The 26,056-nt window shown below is 40.1% G+C and overlaps 1 protein-coding gene across 3 annotated transcripts in view; it reads left to right on the top strand.

Annotated features, from left to right (window-relative positions):
* Positions 1-26,056, top strand: part of dis3l2 (DIS3 like 3'-5' exoribonuclease 2) — a 282,451-nt gene that overhangs the window by 233,108 nt on the left and 23,287 nt on the right. For all 3 annotated transcript variants that reach the window (XM_072572523.1, XM_072572522.1, XM_072572524.1), the window contains 4 exons: positions 14,061-14,244; positions 17,648-17,734; positions 23,693-23,840; positions 25,409-25,539. In XM_072572523.1, coding sequence (XP_072428624.1) covers positions 14,061-14,244; positions 17,648-17,734; positions 23,693-23,840; positions 25,409-25,539 — 550 coding nt within the window. The remainder of the gene's footprint in view (positions 1-14,060; positions 14,245-17,647; positions 17,735-23,692; positions 23,841-25,408; positions 25,540-26,056) is intronic.

Below are 26,056 nucleotides of genomic sequence, written 5' to 3' on the forward strand. Positions count from 1 at the left end.
CAAAATTCGGCAGGAGCTGGGGAATGTAGATTGGGAGCAGCTGTTTGAAGGGAAATCCACATTCGATATGTGGGAGGCTTTTAAAGAGAGTTTGATTAGGGTTCAGGAGAGAGATATTCCTGTGAAAATGAGGGTTAGAAATGACAAACATAGGGAACTGTGGATGACAGGTGAAATTGTGAGACTAGCCAAGAAAGCAAAAAAAAGGATACGTATATAAGGTCTAGATGACTGAAAACAGATGAAACTTTGGAAGAATATTGGGAATGTTGGACCAATCTGAAACAAGGAATTAAGAGGGCTGAAAGGGGTCATGAACTAGCTTTAGCAAACAAGGTTAAGGAAAATTCCAAAGCCTTTTATTCATATGTAAGAAGCAAGAGGGTAACTAGAGAAAGGGTTGGCCCATTCGAGAACAAAGCAGGAAAGTTATGCGTGGAGTCAGAGAAAATGGGTGAGATTCCTAATGAACACTTTGAATTGGTATTCACCGAGGAGAGGGACATGGAGGATGTTGAGGTTAGGGATAGATCTTTGATTACCCTTGGTCAAGTCGGTATAAGAGGGAGGAAGTATTGGGAAAATACAGCAGAATATAGATAGATGGGGAAATTGGGCAGAGAAATGGCAGATAGAGTTCAATCCAAACAAGTGCGAGGTGATACATTTTGGAAGATCCAATTCAAAAGTGAAGTATACGGTAAATGGAAAAGTTCTGGGGAAAATTGATGTATAGAGAGAGCTGGGTGTTCAAGTTCATTGTTCCCTGAAGGTAGCAACTCAGGTCAGTAGAGTGGTCAAGAAGGCATACCACATGCTTTCCTTTATCGGACGGGGTATTGAGTACAAGAGTTGGTAGGTTAAGTTACAGTTGTACAGGACTTTTGTTCAGCAACATTTGGAATACTGCATACACTTCTAGTCGCCACATTACCAAAAGGATGTGGATGCTTTGGAGAGGGTGCAGAGGAGGTTCACCAGGACACTGCCTGGTATGGAGGGTGCTAGCTATGAGGAGAGGTTGAGTAGGTTAGGATTATTTTCTTTGGAAAGATGACAGTTGAGGGGGGGCCTGATTGAGGCCCACAAAATCACGAGAGGTAGGCAGGGTGGAAAACAAGAAACTTTTTCCCAGAGTGGAGGACTCAATTACTGGGGGTCATGAGTTTGAAGTCAGAAGGGAAACGTTTAGGGGAGATATGTGTGGAAAGTTCTTCATGCAGAGGGTGGTGGGTGCCTGGAACACGTTGCCAGCGGAGATTGTAGGGGTGGGAATGATAGCATCATTTAAGATGTATCTAGACAGATACATGAATGGGCAGGAAGCAAAGGGATACAGATCCTTAGAAAATAGGCGGCAGGTTTAGATAGAGGATCTGGACCGGCGCAGGCTTGGAGGAATGAAGGGCCTGTTCCTGTGCTGTAATTTTCTTTGTTCTTTTTAACCTGCACATCTTTGGATTGTGAGAGGAAACTGGAACACCTGGAGGAAAGTCACGCATACACACTGAGAACATGCAAGTTCCACATAGACAGTCGCCTGAGGCTGGAATCACACTTGGGCCCCTGGTGCTATGAAGCAGCACTGGTAACCAGACTCATCGTGCCATCTTATACTGTGGAATAAAGGACGGTGAGGTAGATCAAAGGGGAAGGTCAGGAATAAGTTAAAAGTCAGGAAAGATTAAATAACCAAGATGTCATAGAACAAAAACCAATGAGAGTGGTAATGATTATGGTGAGAAAGCAAAACATTGGTCCAGGGTGAGTGTTAATGGCAGAATAAAAGGACAGCTTGGTCTGAAAGCAAAAATATGAAAAAAAGATATGTAGCTCAAAAAAATGAAAGTGCAGAAGAGAGTTCATTGTCTGAAATGTTTGAACTCAATACTTAGTTCATAAGGCTGTGAATTCAAAAATTGAAGGACAACAATTCATCCCATTCCTATGCAATCTTCCTATGTAGGAGATAGAATGCATTTGAATTTAAATTGAATTGAATTTATTGTCATGTGTACTGAGGCACAGCGAAAAGCTTTGTCATGTGAGCAATACAGATCACAGAGTTAAGTAGCATAAATAAGTAAATCATAGGTAAACAGCGGCATAAACAAAAATACAGGTACAGGTGAATGTTACGAGTTTGTGATCCATTCAGTATTCTAACAACAATATGGTAGAAACTGTTACAAAACTGGCTGGTGTTCAAGTTTCTGTACCTTCTCGCTGATGGTAGAGATTGTAGAAAAACATTGCCAGGGTGGGATGGATCTTTGAGAATGCTGGTGGCCTTTCCTTTTCAGCAGGCCTGGTAGATAGATTCTATAGATGGGAGGTTGGCCTTTGTGATTGTCCGAGCAGAGTTCACCACTCTCTGTAACTGTCTCCGATCTTGATTAGTACAGTTACCACACCAGGTAGTGATACATCCAGACAGAATGCGCTCGACCGCACACCTATAAAAGTTGGCAAAGGTATTCGCCGTCAAGCCAAATTTCCTCAGCTGTCTGAGGAAAAAGAGACGTTGTTGGGCCTTTGTAACCAGTAGGTCCACATGAAGAGTCTAAGAAAGCTTGTTGTGGATGACCACTCCCAGGAGCTTGACACTCTCCACTCGTTCCACCTCTGTGATGTTAATGTGTAGTGGGGCATGAGTAACACCCGGCCTAAAGTCAATAATGAGTTCCTTGGTTTTGCCGGCATTGACAGTTAGATTGTTCTCAGTGCACCATTCTTCCACCTGCTGTCTGTAGTCTGTTTCATTGCCATCTGAGATTTAACTGACTATGGTGGTGTCATCAGCAAGCTTATAAATGGAATTAGTCTGGTATTTGATGATGCAATCATGGGTATACAGTGAGTACAGTAGGGGGCTGAGTACACACCCCTGGGGGGCTTCAATGTGTGAGTGTTGTGAGGATGAAATATTGTCCCCAATCTTCACTGAATGTGGCCTGTGGTTCAGGAAACTGGGGATCCAGTAGCGGAGAGTGGGGTCCGAAATCACTAAGTTTAGTAATCAGTCTCGAGGGGATAATAGTGTTGAAGGCTGAATTGGGGTCAATGAGTAGGATTCTTACAGAGCTGTTCTTGGTGTCGAGATGTTCTAAGGAGGAGTGAAGGGCAAATGATATGGCATCTGACATGGATCTGTTGGTCCAGTAGGCAAATTGGAGTCGGTCAAGAGTAGTGGGGAGGCTGGAATTGATTAATGCCATGAGCAGCCTTTCAAAGCACTTCATGACCACCAAAGTTAGGGCCACTAGACTGTAGTCATTGAGACATGCTACATGAGCCGCCTTAGGCACAGGGATGCTGTTGGCCTTCGTAAAACAGGCAGGGACAGTGGCCTGCTGTAGGGAGAGGTTGAAGATGTCCAAGAAGACCTCTGCCAGTTGATCTGCGCTCCGTCAAGTCCCAAACTGATCGGACCTCAGATGCAGTGATGTTGGGATAGGTTCATCAAGACTTGTCGGAATAGGTGTTAGCTGTCCACCGAAATTCTGCTCAAGCGAGCATAGAAGGCGTTCTGGGAGGGATATGTCATTGTCTGCTATCTTGCTCTGTCTCTTTTTAGAATCTGTGATGTCATTTTATCTCCTCTCTCATCATTTTCCAAGTGAAGTAATGCTTTACGTGTTCGTATTTCAATTTAGTACACTGCTTTTACTCCTCTCCACTGGGGATACCAAACACACACACATGCATGCACACACACATGCTCGCATGCTTGCTTGTTTTCTCGCTCGCACACACACTTATGGAACACCTCCACTCAACCCCCAAGCATAATCCTTACCTTTCAGTTCTTCGGCTTTTTATTTTGCAGCTTAAGAACGTTGTTTACTGTCTCACACATTTTGTCCTAGGCCTGCTACAATGTTCAAGTGAACCCCAGTGCATGATTGAGGAACAGTATCTCATCTTGTAGGCATTTTACAGTTTTGTGCAATCAATGCTGAGTTCAACTGTGTCAGACCATGAACCGTGACCTCCATCTTTGTTTCCCTTTTGAAAAGTATCATGTTTTCATGTTTCTGTTCTCAGGCAAAGCTGTCCTTTATTCGACAGTTAACACTTAATCTAGACAAATCTCTTTTCTTAACCACAGCCATTACAACTCCCTTGCCTTTTGATCCATGACATCTTTGTTATTTTAACTCTCCCACCCTCTAATCTAGCCTTGACCTTCCCTTTTTTCTACCTGACCCTCACTATTCTCTCAACAGCACAAGACCCACCATATTTCTTCCTCCCCACTTGAAAATAAAATCAAACTGGAGCAAAACATTAATTCTTTTTCTGTTGATAACGTGCAGGCGAATTTGCTCAGTTTTTCCATCAATTGCTGTTTCTTAATTTCCAATTTCCAGCATCCATAGGATTGTATTTTATTTTTCGGATTGAAGGGAGATTTGATGTTGGTGTACAAGATTATGACAGGTTTAGATAAGGTTAACAAAGGAAATGTTTCCATTAGCAGATAGCACAAGTACTAAGGGACTCAGATATTTGGACAAATAATGCAGGGAGGATGTGAGGAAGAACTCTTTTATGTAGTGTGTGATAATGATCTAGAACATCATTTGAAGAAGCAAAAATGATGAATGATTTCAAAAGGACATTGGATGAACACTTGAGGAAAATAAATTTAAAGGGCCATTGGGCTAGGGGAAGGAAATGGAACTGTCTGGATCGCTCTACAAAGAACGGACATAGATTCCAAGGTCTGAATGGCCTCCAACTGTGCCATTAAGGCTCCTTCTCCATGAGCAGTTGTAGGACTTTTAAAGGAACAAAGGTAATGGTTAAAATATTAGACTATTTTCTTATAATTTTCCTTGCATTTACAATTAAAAGGCAGCTTCAGTACCCATTTATAAAACAATATTGCTTTTATAAAACAATATCTGCACTCTTATTCACTCCATATGCAGTTTAGCTACCCAAGTTTAACAATTAACCTCTAATAATTGTGTGGTGCTTAACAGACAGCATGCTCCATTCTCAGATCAATTGCAAAGGTGGGACACAGCACACTGCTGCACCAGTATTTTCAACTGAAAAGCTTTTCTCAAATTTGGAGATTCAATGTTAGAACCAAAAGAATGCCAAGATAATCAAACAACGCAACACTTGGAAACTAAACTCAAACAAATTCGCAAGAAGTTAATAAACATTTTTCAGTTTTCTCAACAATCTCTCAGAACTACTAAAGTACCTGGTGAGAATTCCTAAAGTTGTTTTGGTGTATGAACAGATATAAAAGCAGACCCTTTGAAATGTTGTGGATCTCTTCTGTATAATTCTAAATATATTAAAATGCAAATAAAGCTAATTTAAAATGAGATTTCTCCCTCTGATTGCAAGGGTTTTTCTTAGGAGGTACAGTTAGTTTAGTTTTATCTATGTATCATAAATTTTAGTTTCATCAATGTATCTAATGACAGGAACCCTTTTTTTGCTGATATGATAACCACTATTTAAAGCTCCAGATAAATTAAAATAAAACATATCTAATCTTGATGGTACAACTTCCAACACCAATATGCCAACAGCTGTTTTCATTTTGTTATGCCTTGAGTGTTGGATTCATGAAGAATTCTTCTATGTATGTGGATTAAAGTTTGCTTTATTCTGGCAATCAGTCCTGGTATCTGTAGCCAGTTAGCTGCTGCCATCTAGTGAAATGATAACATACTGCCCACTGTTAATGGATTAATATGTTGCATGATGCCAGCAAATCGGACATTATAAAGAGTTAAGGTATTGCAATTATTCCTGTTTCCCGAATACTACTGCCTCTTTCCATCATCTAGTCTCACATGAGCCAATATGTATCTGATAATTGCATTTGAAATGCTTTTTGTACAATATACATACTTCTAATGATATATTATAGAAAATGTCAATAAAATGTATTTCATTTGCATCCTTACATTTCTTTAATATTTTTCTCTCCATGGTAAATTCTGCTGTATTTCCTTGGAAGGTCCATAGTTCTGAAAGTATGCTGTTAGATCTTTCTTGAACTTGGACATTATTGGTGGAATATTCTTGTTCTATAATTTGGAAAAATTTCTCTCTCTTTAATCTTATAACATTTTTTTAATCAAACACTACATTGATATTAGGTGTTTTTTTAAGAATAATGTGCAAATTATTCCACACAAATGCAGAAATTTATTTTATTTCTCATAACCATAACCTTTGTGTTGCATCATGTACGTGAACATACATAACGAGTCTATAATTTGGAGATGCCGGTGTTGGACTGGGGTGTACAAAGTTAAAAATCACACAACACCAGGTTATAATCCAACAGGTTTAATTGGAAGCACTAGCTTTCGGAGCGCTGCTCCTTCATCAGGTGGTAGTAGAGGACACAATTGTAAGACACAGAATTTATAGCAAAAGTTTACAGTGTGATGTAACTGAAATTATACATTGAGAAATACCTTGATTGTTTGTTGAGTCTTTCATCTATTTGAATACCATGATAGTTTAACTTCTTTAATATGTAAATCACAAAACTTTTTTTAAAAAGTTACATTCTCAAGTTAACTGCAACAATTGATGTTAGCTCGACAATATGTTGAAGGTGTTAGGCCCCTGTGTTCTCTGTCTGTGCCAAAATGTTTAGACTGATTCTAATCTAAAAAGTGAGATAACAGAGTTTTACATAAAATCATGCAGTTTTTGAGCAAAGTACAATGTAACTCTGCAAGGACAAGTTCACCCCACAAACATATATGTATATGTGTGCATGTGGGTTTTTGTGTGTGTGTGTGTCTGTGTGTGTGTGTCTGTGTCTGTCTGTCTGGGGTGGGGGGTTGTGAGTGAGAGAGAGAGTGTATATGTTTTTGTATGTGAGTGTAGAGTGTCCAAGGCTGTGAGGGTGTGTGTGTGTGTGTGTGTGTGTGTGTGTGTGTGTGTGTGTGTGTGTGTGTGTGTGTGTGTGTGTGTGTGTGTGTGTGTCTGGGGTGGGGGTTGTGAGTGTCTGTGAGAGAGAGTGTATATGTGTGCGCGTGAGTATAGAGTGGTCGAAGTCTGTCAGAGGATGCCTGTGGGAGTGTGTGTGTCTGTAAGGGCATGTGTGAGTGCCAGTGTATGTGTGTGTATAGGAGTGTGTGTGTATGTGTAGGAGTGTCCATGTGTGTGTATAGTGCAATGGTGGTCCCTGTAGTGTGACGTGAACCCAATGTCCTAGTTGAGGCCCTCTCTATGGGTACAGAACTTAGCTGTCAGCCTCTGCTCAGCCACCTTTCGCTGCTACCTGTCCCGAAGTCCGCCTTGGAGGATGGTCACCCAAAGGTCGAATGTCCTGGACCGCTGAAGTGTTCCCCAACTGGGAGGGAACACTCCTGTCTGTTGATTGTTGTCCAGTACTTCCCAGGAGCTGAAAAACTACACCATGTTCTTCGTGACCTGCAACATATTATCAATGAGGATGAGAACTTCGCCAAGAACTTTCCCACACCTCCACTGCTTGCCTTTAAACAACCCCCAAACCTCAAACAGACCATTGTTTGTAGCAAGCTGCCCAGCTCTCACGTCAACTCCATACAACCCTGTCACAGTAGGTGCAGCAAGACGTGTCAGAGTGTGGACATGGACACCACCATTACACGTGGGGACAGCTCCCACCATGTACGTGGCTGGTACTCATGTGACTCAGCCACTGTTGTCTATCTTATACGTTGTAGACAAGGATGCCCTGAGGCATGGTACATTGGGGAATCTGAGCAAAGGCTACGGCAACGAATGAATGGGCACCACAATAATCAACAGACAGGAGTGTTCCCTCCCAGTTGGGGGACACTTCTGCAGTCCAGAACATTCGACCTCGGACCTTTGGGTGACCATCCTCCAAGGTGGACTTCAGGACAGACAGCAGCAAAAAGTGGCCAAATAAAGGCTGATAGCTAAGTTCTGTACCCATAGGAAGGGCCTCAACTGGGACCTTGGGTTCATGTCACATTACAGGTGACCACCATTGCACTATACACACACACAGACACTCCTACACACACACACGCACACACACAGACACTCACACACACCCTTACAGACACACACTCCCATACTCACACATGCATCCTCTCAGAGACTTCGACCACTCTACACTCACGCACACACATATACACTCTCTCTCAGACAATCTCCTACCCCAGACAGGCACACACACTCCCACACTCACACATGCAACACCCCCCCCCCCTCCCCCCCACAGACTTAGACACTCTACACTCATATATACACTCTCTCTCACGCTCACAACCCCCCAGCCCAGACAGACAGACATACACACACAAAGACCTACATGCACACATATACGTTTGTGGGGTGAATTTGTACTTGCAGAGTTAAATTGTACTTTGCTGAAAAACTGCATGGATTCATGTAAAACTCTGTTATCTCATTTTTTATATTAGAATCAGTCTAAATATTATGGCACAAACAGAGAACACAGGAGGCTAACACCTTCAACATATTGTCGAGCTAATGCCAATTGTTACAGTTAACCTGAGAAAGTTTTGTGATTTACACATGAAAGAAGTGAAACTCTCATGGTATTCAAATAGATGAAAGCCTCAACAAACAATCAAGGTATTTTTCAATGTATAATTTCAGTTCCAACACACTAAACTTTTGCTATAAATTCTGTGTCTTACAATTGTGTCCTCCACAACCACCTGATGAAGGAGCGACGCTCCGAAAGTTAGTGCTTCCAGTTAAACCTGTTGAACTATAACCTGGTGTTGTGTGATTTAAAAGTGTCTATAGGCATTGAGTTTATCATCAGCAAGAAATTACACTGTAAAACATGTCAAATTGCTTCATGGAAGTATTTTAAAACAACAGATCATTCAGCCTCATGAGGAAATGCTCAGTCACTGAAGTGAGGAAGGAGGTACAGGGAGCTGAAGGTATGGTTGGCAATGCTTAGGCAATAAAAATCAGGGATATGCACAACACCAGAATGATGTTCACAGATCTCACAGAATTATTGGATTGGAGGAGGTTGCAGAGTTAGGGAGGAGCATGGTTGTGTCATGATTTGAACATGGGGATGAGAATTTTAAGATTGGGACACTGTTAGACTAAAGTCAGTACTAATTAGTGAGAAGAGAAGTATTAGGTGAGTAAGATTTGGTGCCAGGGTATGAACAGTAGAGACTTGGATAAGAGTAGATGATGGGAGGCTGTCTAGGATAGCATGAAAGCATTAAGTTTTGAAGTAACATAAGCATAAATTAGAGTTTTAGCAAAAGATGAACTATATGATAGAGGGAATATGGGTTTGGAGTTTTGGATCAGGGTCTTGGATAACAGGGTTGTCAATAATTTGGTTCAGTGTGAAGGGGGATACAATTGGTTGTTGGGGAATGGACTTTGTGATAGAGGTCAAAAAGAATGGTTTAGTTCTTTCCGATGTTTAACTGGAGGAAACTTTGTCTCATGAGACTGAGTGATAGAGAAGCAGTTTAACAGCACAGCTTTGAACATTTTGTATGGGTTGATGGTCAGGTAGGATTCTGTTTTCAGGATACATATGAAACTTAGTTTATGCCTTTTGATGATGTCATCAGGAGGCAGAAAATTGAAGAGAAGTAAGAGAGTGAAGGATGGCACCTTTGAATATTCCAGAGGTACGGGGACATGAAGTCTGTGCACTATTTACAAATGAAACCTGTTGTTAACCATATGTATAAATTTAATGTTATCATCATCCTTCATAGTTTTATTCTCAACATAATTTGTGCAGTTACTAAAGCCAAGCCTCCTCATACACTATGTCCTTTTACGATCCCCATTATTGTGAGGTGACCAAAAATGAAAGTGCATTCAATACTTCTGGTGCATATCGAACAAATGCAGTTTGAAAATTCTCCACATTTCGTTCAAATAAGTCTCCACAACTCTCAGAGAAGATTGTGATGAAGATTTTTGGATATGTTTTTATTTGGAAACTTGAATTTGAAAGTGGACAGAACCGTGATTGTTATCTCACCAACCTGGAATGTTTTTGTGTTCAAGTCTCAAAGGCAAAGCAAGACCATGGTTATGTGCTTAGTGCTTCTGTTTGCTTGACAGAAGGTTAGCCTACAGTATTAAGCTACAAGAAATACATGAACTTGAGTTTGGAAAAAGAAAACTAGGGAAGTTACATGAAGTCATACTTCACCAGAGTGCAGTAAGCATAAAGAATGAAATATACAAGGTAGCAAAAGGTGTTTTGAAAAATACTAATGTAATGCAATTTTAAGCAAGACGTGCAACTGCCGTAAATCTGAAGTGAAAACAAAGACTCAGCAGACCAGGAAACATCTTTCGAGAGGAAAAAATATTTAGTGTTTCAGGTTGATTACCTATCATCAGAATAAAAGCTCGTCAACCAATAGTGTAGATTCTCTTTTTCCATTTATTACAGTTAAATGGTGAGCACTAAGAGTAATAATGAGAATAGCAATAGAAAAGGGATTTTTAAAGCAAAATGCTGAGACCAGCTGTCTTCAATTTGTGTACCTTACAGGAACATATGATAAGGATATGCGCAGGAAATGTCTCCTGTTACTCAAACTTCAGTTTGGAGTTTGGGGTTTCTGAACTTGAGGGGTGGCTGGAGTCAGTGCAAATCAAACAGGAAACTGAGAGATTCCTGGAGGGCAGGTTGAAGATGCTGGTCACCCTGCAGCTACAGGGATATTTAGAGTAAGGAAACGTGAGGACTGCAGATGCTGGAAATCAGAGTCTAGATTAGAGTGGTGCTGGAAAAGCCCAGCAGGTCAGGCAGCATCCGAGGAGCAGGAAAATCGACGTTTCAGGCAAAAGCCCTTCATCAGGAATGAAGGCAGGGAGCCTCCGGGGTGGAGAGACAAATGGGAGGGGGGTCAGGCTGGGGAGAAGGTAGCAAACAATACAATAGGTGGATGGAGGTGGGATGAAGGTGATAGGTCAGAGAGGAGGGTGGAGCGAATAGGTGGGAAGGAAGATTGGCAGGTAGGACAGGTCATGAGGATGGTGCTGAGCTGGAAGGTTGGAACTGGATTAGGCAATGCAAGAATTGTTCCAGAACATGGCTTACTTAAAGTGGGACTGTGTATCGATACTTTGCTTCATTAACTTATTGGAGCTTTTGAAAGCGGTAGTTAGATATAATTTTCCCTTAACAAATCCATGTTGACTCTTCTGAATCAGTCCAAAATTTTTTATAGTAATGTTTCTCAAATTCTCCCCACCACTGAAGTTAAACTAACTGGTCTGTAGTTGCTGGGCTGATCTTTAACTCCACTTTCTGAACAAGGGGATAATGTTGGTTATTCTCCAATCCTCCCCCACCACTCCGAATCCACGGAAGAGCGACGATTATTACCAGTGCTTCTGCAATTTTCACTCTTGCTTCCTTCAGTATCCTTAAATGCTTCTCATCTGGTTTTGCTGCATTATCAAGCTTAAATACCTCGCCAGTTGACTATTTATACTCTGGCTTGACTAATGTCATTTTCTACCATCATTCTAAACCTTATGATACAATGATCATTGTCACCTAAATATTTGCCTGCTGTCATTTGATCTACTTGACCCATCTCATTCCCAAGAACCAGATCTTGACAATGCATCCATTCTTATTGGCCAGGGCACGTTTTTGCTTTTGGAAATGCTTCTCAACAGAATCTAGGAACACATGTTCTTTGCTGTCCCTTATACTACTGTTAGCCCATTCGATATATGGGCAATTCAGGTGTCCCATTATAAACCTTCCTATTTCACTTCTCTGTAATTTTCTTGCAGATTTGTTCCTCATTATCCTTCAAACTACCTGGTGGTCTGTATATTACACTTCGCAATGAATTTTCACACTTATTATTTTGTAGCTCTCGCCAAATCAATTCTGTCCTTGAGGGCTCTGAAACACCCTCTTTCTCCTGTACTGCAATACTCTCTTTCACCAAAAACACTACCCCTCCTCCATTTTTATTTCCCTTTCTTAATCTTTCTAAACACCTTGTAAACAGAAACATTTAATGAATAGATTTGCCTTTCCCTTGGACAGGTCTCCATTATCTTTATCACATCTTATTCCCTTCATACAAACTGCCTGCCCCCAATTATGTTAATTATCATCATCAAATAATCCCTACAGTGTGGAGGCAGGCCGTTCAGTCCATCGAATTCATGTCAACACCCCCCCCCCCACCCGAAAGAGTATCCCAGCCTGACCCAACCCCTACCCTATCCCTGTGTCTCTGCACTTCCCATGGCTAATCCACTGATCCTACATATAATAGCAATTTAGCATGGCCAATCCACCCAACCTGTATATCTCTAGACTGTGGGAGGAAACCAGAGCACCCAGAGGAAACCCATGCAAATATGGAGAGAATGTGCAAACTCCACACAGACAATCACCTGAGGTGGAATTGAATCCAGGTTCCTGGTGCTATGAAGCAACAGTGCTAATCACAGAGCCACCGTGCCATCCTAAACTGTGTGTATTCACATATGTACAGTGTAACCCTGATTTAGATTTCAATATTTCCCCGTTTACTCCAACTTTACCCATTAACTTATCATTCATTATCTTAGGGTTATCTGCCTCTATATGTATTTCACGTACCCTGATATTACTTTCCAAAATTCTGTTCTGGTTGAGAGACATCTGCTGAGTTAGTTTAAACCCTTGCTAATAGAACTTAGCAAAATACCTCACAAATAACTCAGTCCCAGTTCTGTTCAGATACAACATGTTTGGCACATACAAGCGCTATCTTCCTCAGACCCAGTTCTATTAGCTCAGGATCTCAGCTTTCCCTCATGCACCATATTTCATGCCACGTATTCATCTGTCCTCCCCATTCTGTACTCATTGTTTCTGACACGCTGAGAGTAATCTGGAGATTACTTCTTCAGAGGCCCCGCTTGTTAACTTTATATCCTGCTCTCTATGATTGCAGACAAAGTCATCCTTTCTATCTATGATCATTAGTACCAATGTGGACCATGACTGTTGGCTGTTTGTCATCCAGAAGAAGAATGTCATATCGTCATTCCATGACATCCTCCACCTTGGCACCAGGGAGGCAACATGCCATCAATTCCCTGTCAGTACTTTCTTTGCTCTTCTTTCTCTGCTCTTCTTTCTCCTCCCCTATTCAACTGCTACCTATAGTGCCAGTGGCTTGCCTTGGTTCTTGCTGCATTCCTTCAAAGATCCAATAATCTTTGACATCCAGTAAAGATAACTGCCTCATGACCTGCAGGGCTTCTGGGAAAACTTACTTTACTTGCCGATTTCTCTTGGTCTTTGTTGCAGTATTCCATTCCCAACCTCTTGCTTATCTAACATATAGTGTGACATCTCTCTGAATGTGCTGTCCATGTAGTTCTGTGCCTCACAGGTTCACCTCTGATGCTAACTGCTGCTCAAGCTCTGAATCCTGGAGCCAAGCGTGTGCAGCTCGTGACAGATTCCGCACAGGGGCTCATCTACCTAAAGGCATGCACAATTCCCCACCTGCCACAGGATGACCATTCCCCTTGACAAAATTGAACTGCCATACCTTAACTTATACTTTATTTGTTACTTTACCATCTGTGGCTTTATCTACTTTACCTTACTCTTGTATTATTATCTACAAAAATGGAGATAAATTATAAAAAAAAGAAGTTCTTTACCCCTTACTCACCAGTCAGTTCCCCCTCCTGTATCTATGATTTTTTTTTTCCTTGCCCTGTACTAGTTTAGAAATGTGTTTTCAAAATTACTAAAATTGAAACACGGTCTGTAATAGTAACTGTTCAACAGTGAATCAACTCACAACTTTCCTGTTACAGCATGCATATGTTTTCTCCTCACGCTGTTTTATCTGGTGTTCGCTCCCTTGCCCTCCCTCATCCCATACCTAAAAGTAATCAAAAGAAACAAGGATAAAATAACAATGCAACAGTAAATGAGGAGTTCACATTTGTAAGAAAGTCTTTGTCTTTTTATTAATGGCAATGTTAAGGTACATGTAGTGTTTTTATTACCTGAAAATATTTTGCACATTTTTTAGGTTGATTGAAGAGTTCATGTTACTGGCAAACATGGCAGTTGCCCACACAATCTATGGTAAATTCAGTGAACAAGCTTTACTGCGCCGACATCCGCCACCACAAACAAACATGCTCGATGACCTCGCTGCATTCTTTAAGGAGCTGGGACTTAAGGTTGACTTCCAAACTGCAGGCGCATTACACGTGAGTTTACAGAAAAATTGGGTACAAAACTATGTGATGGTTTAAGCTTCTGTCTTTAATTGAAAACAGATGAGTTGAAACACTTTTGAATCAAAAATTTGTCAAGTAAACTGACGTTCCAATTATCTTTCAAATTTTAAGTACAATTGTAATATTCAAATCTTACTTGTGTACTATTAAGTGATCGTTCTATGAAATGTCTGCACTTGTTTGATGAATTTCTGGAGGTTTAATATTACACCCAGTTTTGCAACATGTCCAGAATCTCAAACCAAAGATCATTTTGAATGTAGTGATTAAAAATCCCATTTTGTCAGGGAATCAATCCATTCAATCTTTATTGTGAATTCTTTGGCTGCGATTTGTGTGTATCTCTAACCCACCAGCACACCTCATGTATAAAAAGTACTTTTCTATGGAGCTGGACATTCTGGGAGAATTGACAACCTATTAGGAGACGGAGTTGAAAAGTGGGGCACTGGAAAAATACAGTGGGTCAGGAGGCTGCATCCGAAGAACTGGAGTGTTGATGTTTCGGGCATAAGCCCTTCATCAGGACTGTGGAGGCGGAAGGGGCCTAACAGATAAATATAAGAGTGAGGGTGGTGCTGGGGGGAAGGTAGGTGGGAAGGCAATAGATGGATACAGGTGGGGGCGGAGTGTAATTGTGATAGATTGGTGGGGAGGAAGATGGACAGGTAGGGCAGGCCAGGTCAAGAGGCCAGTGCCAAGTTGAAGGGTTGGATCTGGGATGAGTTGAGGGGGAGGGGAGCTTTGGAAACTAGTGAAGCTGATGTTGATGCCATGAAGTTGTAGGGTCCTGAGGCAGAAGATGAGGCGGTCTTCCTCCAGTTGGTGGGTGGCTTTGATTTGGCAGTGGAGGAGGCCCACAATTTGTATGTTCTTAGGGGAGTGGGAGGGTAAGTTGAAGTGGTTGGCCACAGGGTAGTGGGGTTGTTTGGTGCATGTGTCCCAGAAATGTTCCCTGAACTGAGTTGGCGTTCTGTCTCCCCAATGGAGAGGAGACCACAATTCGAGAGCAATGGACACAGTAGATGAGATGAGTGGATGTGCAGGAAAATCTCGGCTCTGTCCCCTTGACCTGACCTGACCTGTCCTATCTGTCCATCTTCTTTCCCACCGACCTATCACAATTAACCTCAACCCGCATCCACCTATCACCTTGCCACTACCTTCCCCCTCCCAGCCCCACCTCCACCCTTCTCTTTATCTCTCAGCCCCCTTCCCCATCCACATTCCTGATGAAGGGCTTTTGCCCGAAAAGTTGACTGTCCTGCTCTTCAGATGCTGCCTGATGTGTTGTACTTTTCCAGCACCCCACTTTTTGACTCTGACTCTCCAGCTTCTGCAGTCCTCATTTTCTCCAGGCTATTAGGAGATGGTCAGTATGCATGGATTTGTTTCATAACTGTCTAAGTCCTTCTCTAATAGTTGAAACTGTTTATTGCAAACAATGTTGAATATCTTGTTCAATATAAGCAGTAGTACTTATTTTCATTTTATAATTTGTATATACTCATACAAATTTGAAACATTCTACACAAGTTTGAAAGACATTTCCCTTAGTGACGAGGTAGTTTATACATAAAGATTAATAAAGGCTGTTCCTGAGCATAGAGTCATAGAAGTGTATAGCACGGGAACAGATCCTTCAGTCCAACCTGTCCTTGCCAACCAGATATCCCAACCCAGTCTAGTCCCACCTGCCAGCACTAGGCCCATATCCTTCTAAACCCTTCCTATTCATATACCCATCCAAATGCCTTTTAAATGTTGCGATTGTATTAGCCTCCACCACTTCCTCTGGCAGCTCATTCCAAACATGCACCATCCTCTGCGAGAATTTAGCTGGCAATGGCTTGTTTTGCATCCTGAGTTATCATGCGTAAGGTTGATTTTGATCACGTACACAATGATAAATCATAACATGAATATTTTCAAAATCATAATTAAATAAATATGAAACTTGATAAGAAAATCCAGAACTTCTATATATTTAACACAAGCAATACAGCCTGCTAGAGTTGTTTAAGAAGTCTTTTTACACAAATTTCCTTGGCAGTTTATTTTTAAGGCAGTTTTTTGTTATATTTTGTTTAGTTTATTTAGTTTTACATTTACAACATATTGATTAAGGACCAAATCATTCCTGAAATTGCTTCAGGTCTAGAGGCTCCATTGAAGCAGGCATCTCTGAAATAAAATCTGATAGTTTTACTCTTGATATTAATTCAAAGTTAATTTTAGAGGAGCCAGCTAAAAGGGGAATGCTATTTTAAAAACTCTTTACTCCTCCCTGGCCCCTGCTTCTAAACAGTTCTCTTTGAGTCTCTCAAAATTGATTTACTGAAATTGTGTTTGTGGTCTGCAATTCAGATCTGGAGATCATTTCACCCTCTCCTTCATACATCTTGTGGAGGTGCCAGTGATGGACTGGCAAGGACAAGGTCAGAAGTCGCACAACACCAGGTTATAGTCCAACAGGTTTATTTAAAATCACAAGCTTTCTGAGCACTGCTCCTTCAGGTGAAATGCCACCAGATGCTGAAAACAGAAATCACAGAGAAAGATAGAAGCTAAAAACTATCCAGTGGGTCAAGGATGTAATTTCTGCCTTTGAAGGAAACTATAGTAACTTAAAACTATTGGGTATGTGATATCCTAGTTTTTAATATAGTTATTGTGTGTTACCTAGCTAATGCAATCTGCTTATAGTTCTGAAAGTAAGTGTTGCACTGTATTTCAATTTAACTCATCTAGGACGAACAGACATCCCAATCTGACCTCGTCCCATTTGCCAGTGTTTGACTCATATCTCGCTAAACCCTTCCTCTTCATATACCCAACCAAATGCCTCTTAAATGTTTTCATTGTACTTGCCTCCACCACTTCCTGTTCTGCTACCTTGATGTTTTTACTTAAAAGTGAAGTTGAAATATATTTCACCCAGTATTGTGCTGCAGTCTTACTAGAGTAGACAAAATATAAATTCTGGCAGAGTATATGTTCTTTTGATTTATTTCAGGTGTATCAAAGCAAGCCAAATCCTAGATACAAGAGGAAACCCAATCCAATGTTTCCTTCATTTTGGTGGAAGAATATCATCTGAAACTTCCAGCTATTGCATAATGGAATAGCAGCACCCACTTTTCAAACAAAAATAAAAATTAACATAAAACCTGATTTGATTAAATCTTCACTGTCTCACAAAAAAAATCACTTTTAAATATATTTACTTGTTGTTTACCAGGGAAGAATATGAAGAAATAAACCTTTGATCAATGTTCATGTAACGTTAAATGTTTTGTTTTGATTCAGTGCACAGCTTCCAGATGGTATGATTTCAAAGCTAACTTTTTTTGTTTGCTGACTTGCCAAACAGAAGACCTTAAATGAAACTGTTGGGAACGACGAGTATTCTGCTGCCAGAAAAGAAGTACTGACCCATATGTGTTCTCGACCAATGCAGGTAAAAGAGATTTAAATGGTATAAAGATCTCTTATTTGTACAAGAATAATATATTAGTCTGCTAACAAAAATGTATGTGATTCCGGACTTCAAGAAGATAAACTTGCATATACAGCTGGGACAGCATTCGTGTAATTACAAATGCACTGTTATTTAGAAATGAACTTTATATTCTTTACATTTATCAACATTTCTGTGAGCCGACACAAATTAATGTATTAATGTACTATGCTCATATTTAAGTTGACTGTACAAACAGAATGTTCAGTGGAAATTCATTACAGTGTACTTTGAAGCCTTGATTAGCAAAGGTCAGTGTTCATTTTGTTACGTTCTTAAGTTCTGTACAAGGCATTACATTCCTAACTAAGTCACAAATAATAAGTTTGCCCAAACTGCACTACTATTCACAATTGAGTAGTCATGCATTTATGATACATTGTAACACAGATATAGAAAACATATTTGTGGTATGGGTGATGATGGCCTGCTGGTAAGGTCACAGGACTAATAATTCAGAGGTCCAGACGAATATTCTGCGCACATGCGTTCAAATCTTACTCAAGCAGCTGATGAAATTTAAATTAACTTCGTGAAAATTTGTTGTTCACAGCTAATTGTCATTAAACAGCGTGGCTTGCTGGGCTATTTCAGAGGGCAGTTAAGAGTTAGTCAAGTTGCTATGGGTCTGGAGTTACATACAGGCCAGGACATCTCTGCACGAATTCCTCAGGGTAGTTCCTAGGCCCAATCATCTTCAGCTGCTTCATCAATGACCTTCCCTCTGTCATAAGGTCAGAAGTGGGGAAGTTTGCCGATAATTGCACAATATTCAGCACCATTCACAACTCCTCGGACGCTGAAGCAGTCCATGTCCAAATGCAACAAGATCTGGACAATATATGCAGGCTTGGGCTGATGTGGCAAGTAACATTCGCGCCACACAAATGCCAGGCTATCTCCATCACCAATAAGAGGCAATCTAACCACCATCCCTTGACATTCCATGATACCATTACTGAAACCCAAACTAACAACATCCTGGGGGTTATCATTTATAAGAAACTCAATTGCATTCACCATTTAAGTGCAGGACTACAAGAGAAGATCAAAGGCTAGGATTACTGCGGCAAGTAAGTCACCTCCTGACTTCTGAAAGCCTTTTCACTATCTCCAAGGTATAAGTCAGGAGTGTGATGGAACACTCCCCACTTGCCTGGATGAGTGCAGCCCCAACAACACTCAAGAAGCTTGACACCATCCAGGGCAAAGCAGCCTGCTTGATTGGCACTGCATCCACAAGCGTCCACTTCCTCCACCACCAATGCTCAGTAGCAGCAGTGTGTACTATTGACAAGATGCACTGCAGAAATTCAGCAAAGATCCTTAGACAGCACCTTCCAAACACACAAGCACTTCCATTTAGAAGATCAAGGGTAGCAGATACATGGAACACCACCACCTTCAAGTTCCCCTCCAAGCCACTCATCATCCTATCTTAGAAATATATCACCATTCCTTTACTGTCGCTGGGTCAAAATCCTGGAATTCCCACCCCAGTGGCATGTGGGTTAACCCATAGCAGGTGGACTGCTGTGATTCAAGAAGGCAGCTGGCCACCACATTCTCAGGGAGAACTAGGGATGGGCAATAAATGTTGACCAGCCAGCAATGCACACATCCCACAAAATGAATAAATAAAAAAAGTAAGAATGGCATGTTTAACATCTAATGTTGTGCACTGTTGCACGAAATAGAGCAAGAAATTATATGGTCTATATAACCATTATCCCACAGGATGACTTTGTACAAACTCAAATGGCCTTATCACCATCACTAATATTGCCCAGTCGGTCTCCATTATTCTGGCATAAGGTGTCTCAAAAGCTTGAACAACGGGGAAGATGGTTGTTTTATGCTGCTATTAATTTTCTGTAATATGTCCACGGGATGTGGGCATCTCTAGCTAGGCCAGCATTTATTGCCTATTCCTAATTGTCCAGAGAGTCAAACATATTGTTAGGTGTCTGGAGTTGCATGTAGGCAAGATCACGTAAGGATGACAGATTTCCTTCCCTCAAGAACATTAGTGAACCAGGTAGGTTTTTCCAACAAACGAGAATGGTTTCATAGTCATAATTAGTCCCTTAATTCCATATTCTTTATTGAATTCAAATTCCACCATCTGCTATTAGCTGAGTTTCTGGATTAATAGTCTAGCAATGATACCACGAGGCCATTGCACCCCCAGTGATAGCAACGCAGTTGGTGCTTATCACTAACGGGATGTTGCTGTGTATCACACAAGTCCATAATGTTCCTGAATTTAACGAGGAATGTGATGCCAGGTATGTAAGCATCAGAAAAACAGGCACATTGTATCAAACGGCAGATCCTTTCAGATTTTTGCAACACAGTAAATATTTGATAAAATGAACCTGTCTTCAGCAGTACTCAAGTTCAGTACTACCAAATAATTGTTAATATTTTGGCTTTATTAATTAACTTTGAACTTCCCCAACGAGTTGGTAAGATTTGAACTCATGTCCCTGGAGGACTGACTTTGACATTTGGATTACTGGTCATAGAATCATACAGCACGGAAACAGACCCTTCAGTCCAACTAGTCCAGGATGAACATAATCCCAAACTAAACTAGTTTTACCTGCCTGCTCCTGGCCTATATCCCTCCAAACCTTTCCTGTTCATGTATCTATATCTTTTAAATGTTGTAATTGTATCCGCATCCACAACTTCCTCAGAAGCTTTCTTCCTCACACGAACCACCCTCTGTGTAATAAAACTTGGCCTTTCATGTCTTTTTTTTAAACCTCTCACCTTATCTCCCCTTATCTCTCCACCCCGGAGGCTCCCTACCTCATTCCAGATGAAGGGCTTTTGCCCGAAACATTTTCCCACTCCTGGGTTGCTGCCTCACCTGCTGTGCTTTTCCAGCACCACTCTAATCTTAAAAATGTGCCCCCTAGTCTTTAAATCCCCCACCTTCGGGAAAAGACAACTACCATTATTTTATAAACTTGTATCAGGCAATCTCTCAACCTCCTACAGTCCAGTGAAAAAAGTCCCAACCTATCCAGCATTTCTTTATAATTCAAATCTTCCCTACCTGGCAACATCCTGGTAAATCTCTTCTGAATCCTCTCCAACTTGATAATATCCTTTCTACCACTGGGCGACTGGAACTGGACATAATATTCCAGAAGAGGCCTTGTCCATGTCCTCAACATGACTTCCCAACTCCTATACTATCAGCTCTGAGCAATGAAGGCAAGCCTGCTAAATGCCTTCTTGATCACTCTGTCTATACGTGACACAAACTTCAAAGATTTATGCCTGCACCCCTAGATCCCTCTGCTCGACAACACGACCCAGGGCCCTACCATTCATTGTATAAGCCTTGTTTGTTGTAATGTTGCAAAGTTGGGTAGAATATTTGTGGATTGAAAGGCAGGATGTTAGAATTTGATGTTGGTAAAATGATAGGGGGCAGTAGTGTGCAATCCTTTTCAAAGGTGACTTTATTTTACACTTAATCTACTGAGTGTCTATGGGCAGCAACTTGCTAGTTTACAGGTGCTAAAATTGAAACATTTATTTCAAAAGGCGATACTATTAGAAAGCAAAGCAGCATTTTTACCAAGACAACAGATTTTTAGATTTTGCCAATTAATTTAACCAGGTACTTGGACACTAAGGACCAATTAAATTTAAATCTGATGGTTTTGATAACTGATTGCACAGAGATTAATAGGTCATCAAAGGTATAAAAGAAGAGGGTGTTTGGAAATTGGCAGAGAGCAAACTGCCATCTGAAAAGGTTAGTGCTATCCGATTAAAGGTACAGCGACACTTTTATATTCCTGACACAATAATTTGACAGAGAGAGGTGTTCCTGACACACAAATTCAAATGAAGAGGCATTCCTGAAAGATCAGCAGAGAGTATGCGCAGCATTCCAGAATATGTATCCTGGCTGTAATTTTGAAAGACTAGGTTCTAAAATTTTTATTGTATTTTATATATAGGTGGGACTTACATTTATTGGAACAGTGTACCATTAGAATTTTGTTTATTCGGGAATAGTTAGTAGTTGAGGGCAAGTGTTCACTTTGTTAGTGGGTTCCGTTAATTTGTTCCCTGTGGGAGTTAGATAAATAAATTGTTGCTTGTTGGTTGTAAAGTGAGTGACAGGATTTCATTTCATTTAACCACTCCTTTATAATAGATTAGGGGTGAAAGGTAGGTTATATTACTTTCCACACTTCACTTAACAGATTATGAGGCACGCCTCTCAGGGTGTTTCGGGTTTAGTTATCAGAAGAGGGGTCGACCTCTGCTTTATAACAATACAAAAATGTAATACCTTGCATTTATCCAAATTGAACTCCATCTGCCATTTTTCAGCCCATTGACCCGTTTGATCAAGATCCTTTTGTAATCTAGAAAACCTTCACTATCTTTAATGCCACCAATTTTGGTGTCGTCCTTAAATTACTAATCATGTCTTTGATATTCTCATCCAAATCATTTATATAAATGACAAACAAAAGAGGACCCAGCACCAATCCCTGTAAAACACCGCTGGACACAGGCCTCCAGTCCGAAAAAACAACCCTCCACTATTACTCTCAGTCTCTGACCATTAAGCTAATTATGTATCCAATTGGCAAGCTCAGCTAGAACCCATGTGACCTAACTTTACTAATTAGTCTAACATGTGAAACCTTGTCAAAAGCCTTACAAAAATCGAAATAGACAAAATGTTTACAGCACTGCCATCACCGCTTCACCACCATCACAATGGCAAACAAACAAGAAATCTTTCTTTCCCAAATTTGTAAATTTATCTGCTCCATCTTTTTATCTCAACTTAGAAAGAACTGTCAGGATGAAAGTATGCATGCTCATTTATGAGGAAGAGATGAGCAGAATCTCCTCTCAAAAATGTAGAGCTCCCTTCTTTCTTAAAAAAATGAAGGACAGAGTAACAATCTGCATGAGATTGCCACTCACCAGAAAATCTGGCTGAAGGTGTTTTGAAATTAATTCTATTTATTCAAATAATAACTGCAAGTTTGTCTCAGTTTTTATTGATTATCAGATTTGCATTCACTTCTTTATGTATTGTGATCTTAAATATATTTTCTTGACCTGTGATCCTGAGTAATGAATCATAGAATCTGGAAGCAGGCCATTCTGCGCACCAAGTCCACACTGACCCTCTAAAGCGTATCTCACCCAGACCTACCCTATCCCCATAACTGTGCAGTTCCAATAGCTAATCCACTTAGCCTGCACATCCCTAGACATTTATAGGCAATTTAGCACGACCAATCCATGTCACCTGCACATCTTTGGATTTTGAGAGGAAACTGGAGCACCTGGCAGACATGAAGAATGTACAAACTTCACACAGACAGTCACCTGAGGGTGGAATTGAACCTGGGTTCACGTTGCTGTGAGGCAGCAGTGTTAACCTCTGCAGTCTCATTCTGTAGCTGCTCTTTACACATTTGTGATTGCCTATTGAGGTTATTTATAAATGCTGTTTTGTTAAACTATTGTGCAGAACATACACAAGTGTACAACCAGTTGACTTGGGACATTTTTGCAGAAGGCTTCATCCACCCATAATGTCATTAATCAGTGAATCTACGTCTATAATGATTCCAGAAATGAAAAAAGGTACTTCTGAGTCATCTTCATTCTTTGAAGGGAAGGGTACCTCCAGAGAGATTTCTGCTTGTCCATCTGTAGGATTACTCTATTGATAGACTTGTGGCTTATGTTTTCTTGGGACTACAATGTCCTGAAATATCTGAGAAAGCTATAGTATAGATTGTGAGATTTGTATATATAAAAAAAAGTTCTGCCATATGTTTTATATGTTCCTAAATGAAAACAACCACAGTGCAAATGTAATTAATCTCCTTCCAGATGGCACAGTACTTCTGTACTGGAGTCCTTCGTGATGAAACATTATTCCGCCATTATGCACTCAATGTGCCTTTCTACACTCACTTCACTTCCCCCATTCGCCGTTATGCTGATATTATTGTGCATCGACTTCTTGCAGCATCACTTGGTAGGTAACATAATCTTTGCTTAAAGTGTGTCTGTCCATAGTGATATAAAACTAAGTATTGAATACATATATATTTCTCTTGAACTGCTTTTAGTGTTTTAAAATAGATTTGTACTGCAGGGTGGTACCATTTTTAAGCAGGGTCTTATATCTCAAATTTAGCCTTTGGAGTTCGTTTTCAGCCAAAGAAGGCCTTATTTTTGCCACACAGCTGTTAAATGTTTTCAGAATTCCTGTGTTCAGGAAGGAAGAAAAATAATCAGGTTGTATTCTTGCCCTGAATTTCTATTAGGTGACTAATATCTTTCTACAACTATCAGTTTTTCATTTAAATTATTTGCACCTTCCGATGTGTAATTCTGAACGTGAAAACTCGTATTCCTGTATTTAGCTGCCTCTACATATCAACTACTTCTGTTTTCTTAACATGATATTTATTGAATTTTTTTTTAATCAATCTCTTAACTAACTAAAACTTTTATCTCAAAAATGCAATTGCGTTGTATGCACAGTCGATTTTTAAATGAATATTTCTGAACCTTTTGAATTGTTTGTTTCTCTTTTATCTGTATTGAAGCATGGGAGATTGGTACCTGTTGCCAATTAAGAAAGCCATATGGATTATTGAATATGTGTTCAGTTTTAACCAATACAATTTACTCTTTATAAAGTAGATTCTGTTTCGTTTGGAGAAATTGTACTAAGCAACTGCTTTCCAACTGGACGTCAATTTAACATTCATAAAATGCTATAGTCTAGATCTCATCAAGCATTCATCTCGCAGACCACAATTAAAAATATGCGTTTGTGAAAGTAGGTTTTTACTGTGTCAGCATTGTTTGCATTCCTTTATTTTATCTCTTCTAATTATTGATCTAAAAACATCCATAACACCTGGTACAGATCATCTAGACTACAATTGAAATAAATCGTACTGAAGTTACAAAACAGGTTTTTTTGACTGGTAAATGCATTACTGGCATTTGAAGCAACAGTTCGTTTGAAAGCCAGTTGTTCACTCACTAAATTAGTCATTTTGTATGGATTCTCACTTAACTGCTATGAACAGATTTAGATGGTGCTCTGTTCTGTTTAAATGACATATTACTTAAGTTTTTTGTTATATCCAAACTCAAATAACTATAATCCATAATCCATAACTCAAATAATCCATTACATTATTCCAGAAGTTGTAAAATAAACTTAAATATTGTGCCAACAAAATTATTGTATTTTGTAAATTCAGTATTTAAACTGAGTTATTCAAATTGTTAGCCAGAAAATGCTGAAAATAGCAAGTCAGGCAGAGCTTGTTGAAAGTCATCAACCTGAAAAGTTCACTATTTTTCTCTCCACTGTTGCTGCCTAACTTGCTGAGAACCTCTGGCATTTTCTGCGTAAATTTCTATTCTCCAACATCTGCAATATTTTGCTTATGTTCTCGAACAGCTTCAAACCTAATTGCGTGATTTTGAGTCACTTTAAAATATCCACTGACCATTATTTAGTAATGTGGCCAAAAAAGGTTGATTTTATGTGTACTTAGTATTCTGAATTTTGTTATTCAGGTTCTGGCCATCAGTTTGGTTTAAAGAAAAGTGACATTCAGAAACAAGCAGACCATTGCAATGCAAAAAAGAGTGCTTCGAAAAAAGTACAAGAGCTTAGCACTGATATTTTTTTCTCTGTTTTTGTGAAGGTAAGAAGCCTTACAATTATTTATTTGATAGCTTGCAATTGCTTTGCTGATGAAATGTACATTAGAACAGCAGGAGTGGGGAGAGTGAAGCATTGAATCACCTTGGAGTTAGCAATTAAAGTGATCTTTTTTGGGTACTTGGGCCAAAAAGTTATTGCATACATGCCCACCATCGGTATTTTTGGGCCAAGTGCACATCAGTGTTTGCTGACAAAAATTAGTGCAAACCATCCCTCTTGCCACATAATGTCACTTCTGCCGAAGTAATGCTGTTCATCAACGTGATTTCAGTCACTGGATACAGATAGGAATTAGTTGTGAATGCAGGAAACAAAGTCAATACAGTTAGCAACAGTTTTCTGGAAGGAGTGGCACTGAAGGAAAATTGAAGGTAGAAATTAATGGCAATGAATAGAGGAAAGTAAAGTAAATGAAAATAAAGCAGAAGCTATCAGACATAACCATTGAAAGGAAAAAAGGGAGAAGATAGAAACTGCGCTTTGAGTGGTGAACGAAA

Source organism: Chiloscyllium punctatum, chromosome 6 (assembly GCF_047496795.1).
Source record: "Chiloscyllium punctatum isolate Juve2018m chromosome 6, sChiPun1.3, whole genome shotgun sequence".
Classification (NCBI taxonomy): Eukaryota; Metazoa; Chordata; class Chondrichthyes; order Orectolobiformes; family Hemiscylliidae; genus Chiloscyllium; species Chiloscyllium punctatum.